We start from the raw sequence: 12842 nt of genomic DNA on the forward strand, positions 1-12842 counted from the left end.
CACCCATGAAGTTTTTCCCAGAAGACGTAGATGTATCGCTTTGTAGTCATATTATATATGCTTTTAGTAGAATCGAAAATGGTAATTATAAAACTAAAGAAAAATGTCTTATATTAAATATTTAAAAACACTTATGAATATAATTAAAAATGGATAGACTAATATTTAATGCATTTTCTTATAAAAAAAAAATATATTAGCAGCTAAATATTAAAAGTTATAATTAAATTAATTGGGCATCCGGTAAAAATGCAAGCAACTCGTCAAGGTCTCAAAGCTTAGCCCAGAACTAATTGTAAAAGAAGCAATCTTCTCAAGAACTCAGATTTAAAAATCCATATTATGTTTTAGTATAAGATATAAAAAATTTTGTCCCAAGCCCTTTTTTTGTTAATTTATGCGTTTTAAATGGCATTCTAGATACCATTAATAAGTTGTATAACATGATTACTTTACAAATTTATTGCTATTGTAAATTAGTTATAATATACTACAATATAATAAAATTTTCAGAAAAAAAGTTGGACTTATTTGAGTGGAATGACGATAAAATGTATGCACGCATTATGGATTTGAAGAAAGTTAATCCCAAATTAATTATTTTGTTGGCAGTAGGTGGATGGAAACATGAATCTGGTAGTAAGTAGTTTATAATATAATATTTACTGTCAATCTGTTAAAATGATGAACTAATTTGAATTGATTATTTTTACTATTTTACGTCAAATAATATTATTTACATATATTATCAGGTTTAAATTTTTTTTTAATATTTTAACAAACCTTTGATAAAAAGGCTTTGCTTTTCATCTAATTGCTTACTTTATTAATGCAAATTATTAGTGGGAAATGTGAAGAGATAATTTAATTATTTAGGAAGGAATTTGTTATTCGATTTGTCTTGATTTAAAACTTTTTAAATTAAATCTTTTATTTAGCTTAATAAGTTATATTAAGCTACATAATTGATTTAATAAAAAAAACTAGATGAACCTAATAGAACGAAATGATTTTTAACTACTTTTTGGTTTATAAAATCAACTTTTAAATAAATTCAATTTTGAATTATATCTGTAAAATATTTTAACTAAAAATAGTGTGAATATAAAAGTAAACTCAAGATTGAGTTAACAACCATGATTAAGATTCACTATTGGTTTTTAAATTAAATTTTCACATCAATAAAATTTATGTAAATATGAGTTAGAAACTTCTGTTCCTAAGAGTTTAGTTTATGCTAGTTCTTTGTACTTGCCCAATCAATGTCCTTCAATCAATGCCATGAATATAATACTTAGTCTATGATGCGTGACCATTATTGATTACGATGATAAAGGTCTGTCAAAAATCCTGAAGTTTTGATATTTAACCAAACCAAATTTGTTGTTTTTTATATATTTTAGTTTAATTTAAGTACGACATCAAGACATTCAAGCCCTATAGGCTGTGGTCTCTAATCAAGTCGTTGGTAAACTAAATGAATTTTTAAAATATAACTTATTGGGTTTGAATTCATTTTGGTTATAATTAGTTAAATATTCATTTGAAAACAGACAATCAATTTTAATAAAATGTTATTAAAATGATTACGTCAGGCTGTTTGTAAAAATTAACTAATACAAAATATTAAAAATGTTATTCATCAATTTTATTTGAAATACTCTACCGATAATTGGATTGTTCAAACCTTTTTAAAACCTCCACGCTGGAAAACCTAACTCTGCGCCTGTTTTTATTGGCATCTTAAATCATTTTTACTCCTTATAAAACTTAAAATAAAATAAACCTTTTCTTTATATATTTAAGCAACTTCGCCATTTTCAATAATGGTAAACAACGATGTAAACCGTGGAAAGTTTGTCAAATCGGTTGTGAAATTACTCAGGAACTATAAGTTTGATGGTTTTGATCTGGATTGGGAATTTCCGGGAGGAAGAGGGAATTCACCGGCAAAAGATAAACAGATGTAAGTATTATTATCTTGAATAGATTTTGTTATTTTGAAAGTATTTAAAATAAAGGATTTTTTTACAATTTATTTTTATAATTTTAAACTTTTGTCACAGACATATCCAAAACCATTTATTCGGGTCTTGATAATAAAAGAAGACCGGGGCTAGCTGTCTCTTTTTACTCTTTGAGCACTGTATGGTACATTTTTTTTTGTAAATAGTAAAGTTTAGTCTTGAAAAATCTGTGTAACATGTTCGGTTTGCATTTATTATAAAAATAGAAGTAGGAGATCTTTTTTTTTCTTTCTTGTAGTTTTATCAAAGTTAGGCGCTAAATAAATTTTTTACTTAAATTTAAGACTTTAATTTATAAACCTTTTTATAAATTTTGAGAGCAAAATTTAACACTTTTTCTTTTTTTTTTTGTTGGCAAATAGTTTTAGGCAAAAAATTCAATATTATTGCTGACAGCAAATAATAGTTTGTATAGTAAGCCAAAAAACACAGACGGCATATAAAAACATTTTTATAACTTAAGTTTTCTCCACAACTTTTTTACTTAAAATTCAAGTTTCAATACAATAGAAATACATTATTCTGAGATACATGACACTATCAATAACTCAATTTTTTCAAAAAGTGAAAATAGAACAAGATAATTATCACGTCGCGTATTGATAAAAAAACAGGAAGAAAAGTGCAAATCATTTGTGACTGAAATTTGTATAACTTTTTTTTAAAAACTTTTTATAAGAGCTTAATGTTTCAAAACAGGCGTGTAATGTGTGTGTATATATAGTGTATAAATGCACATATGTAAACATATAAATATATATACAAAAATATTACACAAAATAAAACTTTAAAAAATTAAAAAACTTCAATAAAACTTTAAAACTTCAAAACGAAAATTAAATAAAAACCATCGCATCATACAAAACTCAACAAAATTAAATAAAAACCGTTACATCAATCAAAACTCAACAAACTAAACATTTTCGAGGATTCGGTTTCGATTAATTGAAATGTACATTTTTATGAAAAGTTTTTTAATTAAAATAGCTTTTAAATTGTTTCAAAAAATATACATAAATTCCACCTTTTATCAATCAATTTTTTTTTGAATTTGTATAAAATTAAATTGAAAAGCTGGATTGAAAGATTTGTCATACGAAGTTTTTCCATCATTATATTTTATTGTACGAGGAAATAGCTCCATAAGACAAAAGCAAATAAAATTGCTGATGATTTTATAACTGCTTTAAATATAATGCTTAAGATGTTGACCAATCAAATAACCGGCTTTTTGAATTGAATTTGATAAGTCTATATAGAGCTATTATTTGTATGTATATGTGTCAACTACAAATAAATTGTAAATAATAATGAAAAATTATAATGGAGACAAACAACTTTGCCAAAATCGATATATTAGAAATAATAAGTCAATTAGATTCAACTTTTTATTCCTACAAACAACTTTCTGTGAGCAGACAAAGAACCAAAGATTTATTCAATTGTTAAAGCGCCAATACCGCACTCAGTAAGGGTGGAATGCAAGAAGCGAACTTGAGTCAAGTTCGACTTGAACTTTACATTGTAACCAATAGCAGCAGAGTATGGCTTTTCCCCTCAAAAAAATACTCTGCCGCTATTGGTTACAATGTAAAGTTCAAGTCGAACTTGACTCAAGTTCGCTTCTTGCATTCCACCCTAAATAAACGAGATCATTTACGCTATTGACAATGAAAAACAAATATTTCTAATATCTATACTCTCGAGTCTCTAATACAATAGGAAGGGGGAAGAAGGGAGGGTTCTTATTAGACTTAGGATGGGTCGAGAAATTTTTCAAAAATTAACAAACGTTTCCCCAAACCCCCTTTCCTCCCCTCCTTCTTTCGTGTATTAAGGACTCAAGAGAACTTAAAGCTATGATGTTTGTTCAATCTTTAAAAAAAGGGACGTACAAATATTTTTTTGAAGAATATATTTTACATTTAAGTACGGATATTTAGTATATTATATATATTTTTTTGCAACAATGCGCAAATTATATAAAGTAATTTTAGGTAAAAACCTAGAACTATTTTTTAAGTCTTCGTTTATTTACTGCATTACATAGTATAATGGGAGAATAGCCACCGTAGTACGCAGCGTTAGCTGCTGCTTGTTCTACTGATTGTTCGAAAATAACAATTTTTATCATTATGTTTAAAAGCTATATTTCAAAGTATCGTAGAAATGTTTTTTATTATTTTTGTCATTTGCAGTGATTATTGTTATCTTATTTTATGTTATTTTATTTGTATTGATTTCATTTAGTTGCAATTTTTCTATTGTTTCAATAGTATTGTAAGTTAATAAAAAAAAGTCGTAATGTGTTGTTTGTTTTTAGCACCTTTAATTTGATATTAGATGATGAATTTAAACAATATTTTTACATTTTTGAGGTTTACCGTTCTTGTAAAAGAACTTTCAGTTGCATTTGAAAAAGATGCATTGGAAAGCGGAAAACCGGCTTTGCTTTTAACAGCTGCAGTTGCTTCGGCGTACGACGTAGTTGATGCTGGTTATGAACCTAAAGAATTAAGTAAATATTTACATTTGCTTCATATAATGGCTTACGATCTACATGGAACTTGGGATAAAGTGACTGGACATCACGCTGCTCTAAAATATGACGGAGGTTAATACTTTTAAATACCACACAAATGTATTTCAATATTTGTTTTAAATATAATTAAATATTTAAGAATATATTTTTAGTTATATGTCACAATTATTCTATAGCTTCAATATCAAAATTGCTTAAAGATTTTTCACTGCGGTGAATAATTTCTGAAATTATTGCGTAAAAATTGTCTTAAAGCTTTCGTAAAAGTATAAACTACTGAATGAAACAAATAAAATAAAGATACAATAAATAATTATTTTTTTTAAAGCATTTATTTTTTAAATTTGTAGGTAAATCTCCAAAGCGAAAAGAATACACAGTTGAATATGCAGTTGAACACTGGATTAAGAAAGGTTTTCCTCCAAACAAAATTACTTTAGGTCTAGCTACTTACGGAAGATCTTTTTATCTAGAAGATGAGGATGATCATGGACTGTCGGTGGATATTGATATTTCCAAAAAAGATGATTTAGCTCCAAAAGGAGCATTTACAAGAGAAGCAGGGTTATTGGCTTACTACGAAATTTGTTCAATGGGGTTGACTGTTATTCAAAATAATAAAGCAGGTGCTCCTTATGGCTATAAGAAAACAGTATGGGTATCTTATGACGATGCAATCAGCTTGACAAACAAATCCCAAATAATTAAAGGTATTGCAAATTTTTTGATAAAATGTCAAACTATTTATATTTGAAGTTTAAATTTTTAGTTTAAAGCCATTTTTTTTTCTTAGATAAAAACTTAGCCGGCGCAATGTTTTGGGCGTTAGATATGGATGATTTCAATGGTAAACAATGCGGACAAGGACGATATCCTTTGTTATCGGCGGTAAAAACTGCTTTAGGTGGTAAAATTAAAACTGAAAATTTAATTCCAGAAGAAACTCGTTCAGGAGAGATCGTAATACCAAAGCCGATATATAATGGAAAATGCTACGCCGTAGGGCTTTGGAAAGGATATCCAGGAATGGATATATGGTGTTTTATTAATTGCCCAAAGGGAGTATGTCCAGTCTGCGCGTGCGCTTGTTAAGTTTTTTTACATGCTCCTACAAACTCTTGACATAGATATTGATTAGAAATGTATTTAATTATGAATAAATATTATGCACAATTTAATATAGAACTGATATTATTTGATTTGTCATATAAAAAAAGGCTGTAAACAATAATTTCACTCATTAACTTAAAACCTCCCAAAAATAACTTATTATTATTGAGGAAAGGTGGGAGGAAGGGGGGAATGCCCCTGCTGACTCCCCGGTTGCTACGGGTTTGTTAACTTAAAGCCTCCCAAAAATAACTTATTTATTTCAACCAAAGATTAAACTTATGCTTACATATTGATTTATTTCTCAATATTGTGAAATTGAACACAAGTTTTTAATGACAAGGAAGAAGACGTAGCTTTCTGCTAAAACAAACATAAAATATTTTTTAAGGAGGTGCAATTTATTTGATTTTATTTCGACCAAAATCACTAATTCAAAATTTTATTAATTCAAAAGATGTTGATCGTGTATGTTGATGTGTGTGACTGTTTGTATTATTTTTCTCGCGATATAAAAAAAAATATATATTTTTTAAAGTTGTTTTCATCATTAATAAAATATAGCAAAAACATTTGCTAAAAAATATAATCTTATTTGTACTAAAAAGTAGAAAATAAATTTTTTAATTTAAATTTAATAGTTCAGTAAACTAAGAATTGACAGGTCTGCAGAAGATTTATATAGAAACATACCTGTCAATCTTTAGTTTACTGAACTATTAAATTTAGGGGAACATGGGGCAAGATGACGAACGTTTCGAAAAACGCCTGTATCTTAGTCAATATCTGTCCCAAAAATTAAAAATTGATTTAAAAGTGATAAAAAATCATTCCGCATCATTGATGTATCAAAAAACCACTCTAAAAGTAGAAAATAGCTAAGGAGAAACTCATTCAACGGTGTTAACTCAAATCGTCATCTTGCCCCGCATACGGGGCAAGATGACGATTTGAGTTAACAAAGTTTAAAACTTTAAGAAAAGAAAACTCTATGAAGCTATAAACGCCTCAAATGCCATCATCACAATTTCTTTTTTATTAAAAAAGTAATACAAATAAAGGTGTAACTTTTAAAACTAATAAACTATACATTTATATCGGTCAATGCAAAAAAACACAGTAACAACCTAGTAATCAGTTTGTAGCAAACTCCAACGCAACCAAATAAAACTATTGTCAAACAAATATTGTATTTCGTAATAAAATAATGACTAAACAATACAAGAATAGCAAACAGTACAAGTAAACTTCCGTTTAATATAGATTACGGACAAGCCATCTTGCCCCGGTCATCTTGCCCCAGGCTAATACAACCTTTAAAATGAATCAGAATCAGTACATAATCAAATTATCATAGCCTAATATTTCTTGTATGGTTTCCAGTTTAATCAAATTAAATAAAAATTTCTCGCTAACCTTTAGCGATGCAATAAATCAAGTAAAACGAGGATAAAAAGTTTTTTTCTCAATGTCGGAAAAACTTTTTTAAAACTTAACTTTCGTCACAAAAATAATATTTAAAAAGAAACCATTAATAAATCTAGTAAAATTAATCTACTTCTCTTTCAGCTAAAGTCAACTGTTATATTTAGTTTTGCTTAAGAGATAACTGTATGTCGTCATCTTGCCCCATTCGTCATCTTACCCCATGTTCCCCTACATTAAATAGTTTATTTCTTATTTTTTAATAAAAAAAAGATTATATTTTTTAGCAAACATTTTCGCTATATTTATATTTCTACTTTTTATTCTTTACAGAGAGTTACGATATTTAGCAATGCGTTTGTCAACCCATTTGTAATTAAATCGAGCTTTTTATCCTTATTAAAGAAACGGTGTATTTCCTAATTAAAGGAGCGGAATATTTTTTTTTAAAGGATAAAATTTTTTTGTTTATAAGTAAAATAATATAAAGTACAAATATTTCATTTGCATTGCCACCCACGTCCTCCCAAATATGTAGTATATTTTTATATTAATATTAAACAAAGTTATCTTGTAAGTTATTTTACCAGTTTTATTAAAAAAAAATTATTTTTTCAAAAAAAAAGTAAAGTATAAAGTAAAAGTAAGTAAAAATAAGTAGGTATTAAAAAAGATTTATAAAAATACAATCCACAAGCAATCTTAGCCGATTTTAAATATGACAAGATTTATTGTTTAATGAAAATCACTTTAAAATAATAACCCGCAAGCAATATAGTAGTTAATTTTTATATTAACGGTTACATATTATCATTTGCTCAAATTTGTAAAAAAAAATGCAATAAAAGTGGCTTAATAATATATATATATTTATTATAATATATATTTATATATATATTTATAATATATAATATATAATTAAGACACTGCTAGTTTAATTAAGACACTGCTAGTTTTGCTTATTGTTGTAGTTATATGGCTAGTTACGCGAGTGTGACATCTTCGAAATCTAATCGACTTGAATGCATTTTAGACTTACATGTTTATATGGATCCGACCGAAAGCTTTAATAAAAAATATCAAGAAAACAGAGCTCAAGAAATTTACGAGAAAGTATCATTAATTATCGGGAAAAATAAAATCAATAGTTTAACTAACAACAAAAAAGGAAATTGGGTGATGGAACTAAAAAGAAAAGAAGACGCTATACATGTTAGCGAATCAACCATTCAATTATCTGGAAGTAACCAAAACATCAATCTAAAAATACGTTCTTACATAGGGCTACTAATTACGGTTAAATGCGACCCATTAGTCGAAGACCATGATATTCTTTCAGAATTGGATCCATTTATAAGGGAAGTATATTCAATAACACACACAACATATAAATTTGACCGTAATTTAAAAGATGGCCGACGACTATTTCGAGTTAATCCAAAAGTAAAATTAGAGGAGATCCCTCATACCATTGAAATTGGTGGTATCAAAATAGCTTTACACTATGCAGGTAAATCCTTTCTTTGTTCTACATGCCAGTATTCTCATCCGCCTCAACAACGGTGTATTGCTCGAAAACCTACGGAAAAACCAACTGCAGACTATTCCAAATAAACACAATAATAAAGACAAAAACGAATCGAATGATTTCGTACCTAGTTATCAACTAACTGAAAATAATAATGAATTGACATCGAAATTATCCGAAAGCAAAGTAACCAAAATTGCTCCTACTGAACCAGCATTTGTAACTGTGAAAAGTAAAAGTCAAAAAAAAGAGGAAAGAAAGATAAAGAAGACCATAAACGAACAAAATGAGTTTAGCGATATAGAATTAGAAATGGAAGAAGGCGAAATACGGCAAAACGATAAAAACATTTATAAAAGAAATGCCCCACCACCGACTCCTCAAAAAATTGACCCGAAGAGATTACCAAGAAAAAAAGCGGTATGAGATATTTTTATACTATATTATTGTTATTGTTATTTTTTTCTCTAATTTATCTGGTTTAATCTTTTTATTTTATTTTTTACGAGAAAACTTTTTTGTAAATGTAAAACATCTGACATTCCATTCCTTTACGCATTTAATTACTCTTACTGTCATACCAATAATTATATCACCACAAACCACAAACATATCATAAAACGTAATAAAACAAAAATGGAAACCGTTAAAATATTCTCCGTAAATATTTGTGGACTTGATGACATAAACAAGCAAAACATAATTATAGAAAAATTTAAAAAAATGAACTTTGATTTTTTCTTATTGCGAGAAACGCATCTTAATGCACAAAACGCAGAAAATTTTATAAAACTTTGGAATAATCCTGGCTACTATTCTAACGGTACGTCACACACAGGAGGGACTATAACATTAATTAATAAAACAAAGCATAATCTAAAAATAATTGACCATTACGAAGACCACGAAAGTCACTTTAATTACATACTTGTAGGAAACGATTATCACAGTTTTTTAATAATAAATGTTTACGGAAAATCCGGTTCAAGTTATGCTGACCAAATCAAAAGGAAAAATTTATTTAAAGAAATAACAAAAACAATCAAAACAAAAATCTTAAATAATATGTCTATCATATTTGGAGGTGATTTTAATATGGTCCTAGATGATATTGATCGATATCCACAAATAAACAGAAAAAAATGTTTGTCAACAAATGATTTTAAAACTTTATTAAAAACTTTAAACATCGAAGACACTTGGCGTATTTTTAATCCACATGCCCAAGAATACACCTATAAATCAACAAACAACATAACATTCTCTCGACTTGACCGGATATATATAAGTAAACACATGCGCCATTCTACCTCCATTAAACACGAACCAATGGCATTTACTGATCATCACAATGCCGTATGTGCGGCGATTTCTATAAATAACATTGATATTGGAAAAGAAGTTTGGATTTTAAATAATAAAAATTTAAAAAAAATAGAATACATTGAAAACATTTCCCAAATTATTAAATCACACGCCTCAATAATTGATCAATCCAAAAATAAAATTACTGACTGGGACCATCTAAAAAAACAAATAAAAATATTTTCACAAAAATTCAGCAAAACGGAAGCTAAAGTAACTCGAATTCAAGAATACAGACTAAAAAAACAATTAAAAAACTCGTTAAAAAAAGCCCATAACAACCCAAAAATGAAAAACTTGAGTGATGCATTAAAAACAAAACTTGAAATGTATGAAAAAAATAGAGCCAAAGGTGCTGAAATCCGAGCAAAGGTTAAATGGCGAACAGAGGGTGAAAAATCGAGCAAATTCTTCTTTCACCTGGAAAAATCAAAAGTTCCTAAACAAGTCATAACAATAATAAAAGACAAAGACGGAATTGAAAAAAATAACACCAAAGACATCACTAAAGCTTTTGAACATTTCTACCAAAAACTATACAAAGACACTAAAAATGATATCACACTCCAAAAATTCATACTAGATAATTCGGATATTAAAAAAATATCTAAACAACAACAACGATCATTGGACGTACCAATAACATTATCTGAAGTCAAAAACGCATTAACGAATATGAAAAATAACAAATCACCCGGGAATGATGGTTTAACAGTCGAATTTTACAAATCAAACTTTGATAATATTGGTGAAATCTTTAGTTAATATTCTAAATGATATCATAAAAAAACACGAGATGTCGGAAACACAAAAACAAGCCATCATAACATGTTTATTTAAAAAAGGCGAAAAAACTGACATTTCCAATTGGAGACCGATATCTCTATTAAACACAGATTACAAAATACTCACCAAAATCATAGCAAACCGACTAGCAAAAATACTCCCATCAATCATACACGAAAACCAAACAGCAAGTGTTCCCCACAGAACGATATATCAAAATCTTGCATATACAAGAGACATAATTTATATAGCTAACAAAATTAATTTAGATGCCTCCATTGTGTCAATAGACCAAATAAAAGCCTTTGACCGTGTGGACAGGAATTTTTTATATGATTGCTTATTTAAATTTGGTTTTAGTGTTGTCTTTATCAATGTAATTAAAACATTATATTATGACATCAGTGCATATCTTAAAATAAACGGTTATTTATCAAACAAAATAAATATATACAGAGGAGTTAGGCAAGGATGTCCCCTTTCCATGATACTATATATAATTCAGGCAGAGGTTTTTGCAGGATTTATTAGGAGAAATCCAGAAATTAAAGGAATCACAATCGACAATAAAGAAACTAAACTGCAACAGTATGCGGATGACACTGTCTTTTTCCTATCGACTGACAACTCAATAATAGCTTTAGGCAACGCTCTAAACATATACAAACGAGGTACAGGAACAAAGTTGAACATTTCCAAATGCCAAGGTTTGTGGCTTGGACAAAACAGATCTATAATAAAAGACAGTTTTCTAAATTTCGTATGGCATGATACTACTCTTAAGAGTCTAGGTGTTAATTTCTCTAATTCTAATCAATATATCAACCGACAATGGAACGAGAGCATAGAAAAATTGGACAAAAAGATAGAAAAGTGGGAAAGACTTAAATTATCGATTAAAGGAAAAGCTCTAATAATCAACCAAACACTACTAAGTGGCCTATGGCATCTTGCTTTCACCCTACCTATACCATGTGACAAAACCATAAAACTATTAGAACGAAAAATCGACAACTTCCTCTGGAATAATAGCTCCATAAAAACACCTAAACAAATTTCCAAACTCCCAATCAATAAAGGCGGTTTAAACATTATCGACGTGAAAAAAAAACTGCAATCGATTCAACTAAGTTGGATTTCCAAATATTTTGATGACAGCAAACAGGGAGCGTATAAAGATTCAGCCCTTCATATTTTTAATAATTACCGACATGCAAATCAAGGAAATCTTATATTCCTCACCACGCATTCTTCAAACTCATTAAAAACTCTACCCCCCTACTACCGTCAAACAATAAAAACGTGGAGTCATCTCTATAGAAAATTCAACAACCACAAAAATCTTACCATCGAGGAAGTACTAAACCAACCCATATTCTACAATCCATATATAAGACACGAGCGTAAAATCCTTAAACCATCACCAGAATCCACAAACAACAGCATAATCAAGATATGCGACATTTCAAAAGTATTTGCTAACGGCTTTCTAGAGAGTCAACTCCTCGGTATAAAGCAACACCTTCTAACAAAAACAATAAATTCACTACCACCGAAATGGAAACACCTCATAAATTCTCAAAGCCAAAATTACGACCACAACAAAGCACTAACATCTATTTATCTAAAAAACTCACCCTCTCTCAAATTTATAAACCTCAAACCAAAAAATGTATACACTATCTCCAAAAATGATGCAGAAATAAACCTAACAGGAAAATTTTACAGATGGGCAGACTACTATAAGTATAGCATGAGAAACATAACAACAAAAGACTGGTCCCAATTATTTAACTACATCCACAAAAGTAACATCAACAATAAAGCAGACGAAATTAAATACAAACTAATACACTTTGCAATTCCAACCAACTCGATTTTTAAAAAAAGAGGCTTTGTAACAGACGATCTCTGCCCTCAATGTATGAAAAAAACGGAAAACCTTCCCCATATGATGTTTAGATGTGAAAAAGTACAACCACTCATAAAATACACACTCGCTCTTATTCATAAAATCTATCCACATCATCCACCTCTTAGAAATACATTCAAAACTTTA

General features: G+C 28.6%; 1 protein-coding gene across 1 annotated transcript; it reads left to right on the plus strand.

The window, feature by feature from the left end:
- The first annotated feature begins 518 nt into the window (after positions 1-518).
- LOC100215890 (acidic mammalian chitinase) lies at positions 519-5702 on the plus strand. The gene is made up of 5 exons (XM_065806873.1): positions 519-639; positions 1807-1966; positions 4406-4641; positions 4920-5279; positions 5363-5702. Exons 1-5 carry the CDS (start codon positions 552-554, stop codon positions 5659-5661), a joined length of 1143 nt encoding a protein of 380 aa, XP_065662945.1. The 5' UTR covers positions 519-551; the 3' UTR covers positions 5662-5702.
- Positions 5703-12842: the final 7140 nt, after the last annotated feature.

This window comes from Hydra vulgaris, chromosome 09 (assembly GCF_038396675.1).
Source record: "Hydra vulgaris chromosome 09, alternate assembly HydraT2T_AEP".
Classification (NCBI taxonomy): Eukaryota; Metazoa; Cnidaria; class Hydrozoa; order Anthoathecata; family Hydridae; genus Hydra; species Hydra vulgaris.